Raw genomic sequence first — 1,312 nt, forward strand, 5'->3', positions numbered from 1 at the left:
GTGTCCCTGCCCTGTAAAATTCTGTTGACTGTTCTTTGAGCCAATTCTTCACTACAGTTTTCACTTCCTCGTCACTGGAATAATGTTTGCCTCTCAAACCCTCTTTCGTGGCGCCGAAGAGATGATAGTCTGAAGGCACTAAATTATTCCAGTGACGAAGAAATAAAAACTGCAGTGAAGAAGTGGCTCAAAGAACAGTCAACAGAATTTTACGGGGCAGGGATACATGCTCCCATTCGAAGGTGGAACATTGCTATTGAGAGAAACGGTGACTCTGTTGAGAAGTAGGGATGTGATCCACAGAGGACCAGCTTCATTTTGATGTATGATATATGTTCCTGTGTTGGTAATTATACCTGTCCTAAACAAAATGGCATTACTTTTCGAATCACCCTCGTACATACATTTCTACAAGATGTTCAGTTTTCCTGACTCTAAATTTTTTCTCTTTGTTCCACCCAGATTGGGCACACAACTGTCCGTTGGATTTCTACGTAGATGGAATAACAGGGATTTTTTCGAAAATCTTCACCACTTCACCATGGATTGGTTGGACAGCAATCAATGCTGCTGGTCACACCATTTGGGTCACACCTGTCTTAATTTGTCAGTTATATCAGGTGAGTTGAACACATTTATGCACTTTTCCTAGCCTTAGTATTCTCTCTCTCTCTCTCTCTCTCTCTCTCTCTCTCTACACACACATATATGTATGTATATATATATGTGTGTGTGTGTGTATATATATATCAGTCAGGGGGCCCTTGCATCAGAAGTAATTAAGATTCAGTTGAATTAGGTACTTGAGTTGAGGCACCAAGTCATTCCGGTAATATCTGCACAGCTCGAAGTTAGGTTGCCTTAACGACAACAGTAATAATGATGATGATGATAACAGTGATGATGATGATGATGGTCGTTTTTTTTCTATTACAGATCACATGGCTTGGCATGACGACCAATGAACGTGTGAACATGACTCGTTACAAACATTTCCAGTACAGCAAACAGGAGAATGGTAAAATAGAGTACAGAAGTCCTTTCCAGTAAGTTCCATTTGTAACATCCAATTTAACTCCGTCTCCTCCCTGTTTTGACCTACTCCACCTCCTCCTCCCTGACCTACGCAATAAAATGTATATATATATGCACACATATTCTTAATGTCTACCCATCTATCTTTCTATCTACACGTATATGTGTGATGTATGATGGTAATGATGTTGATAATGATGCTGATGATGGTGATGATGTTGATAACGAGCATGTTGATGATGGTTATGATGTTGATGACAATGATGATGATGATGGT

The 1,312-nt window shown here is 39.8% G+C and overlaps 1 protein-coding gene across 1 annotated transcript in view; it reads left to right on the forward strand.

Annotated features, from left to right (window-relative positions):
• The window catches only part of LOC106870236 (palmitoyltransferase ZDHHC17), a 15,017-nt gene extending 13,862 nt beyond the window's left edge, over positions 1-1,155 (forward strand). Inside the window, exons 11-12 of the mRNA XM_052978265.1 lie at positions 463-620; positions 937-1,155. Of these exons, the coding sequence (XP_052834225.1) occupies positions 463-620; positions 937-1,050 (272 nt within the window). The 3' untranslated portion in view covers positions 1,051-1,155. The remainder of the gene's footprint in view (positions 1-462; positions 621-936) is intronic.
• Positions 1,156-1,312: the final 157 nt, after the last annotated feature.

The sequence above is a fragment of the Octopus bimaculoides genome, unplaced genomic scaffold (genome assembly GCF_001194135.2).
Source record: "Octopus bimaculoides isolate UCB-OBI-ISO-001 unplaced genomic scaffold, ASM119413v2 Scaffold_18307, whole genome shotgun sequence".
Classification (NCBI taxonomy): Eukaryota; Metazoa; Mollusca; class Cephalopoda; order Octopoda; family Octopodidae; genus Octopus; species Octopus bimaculoides.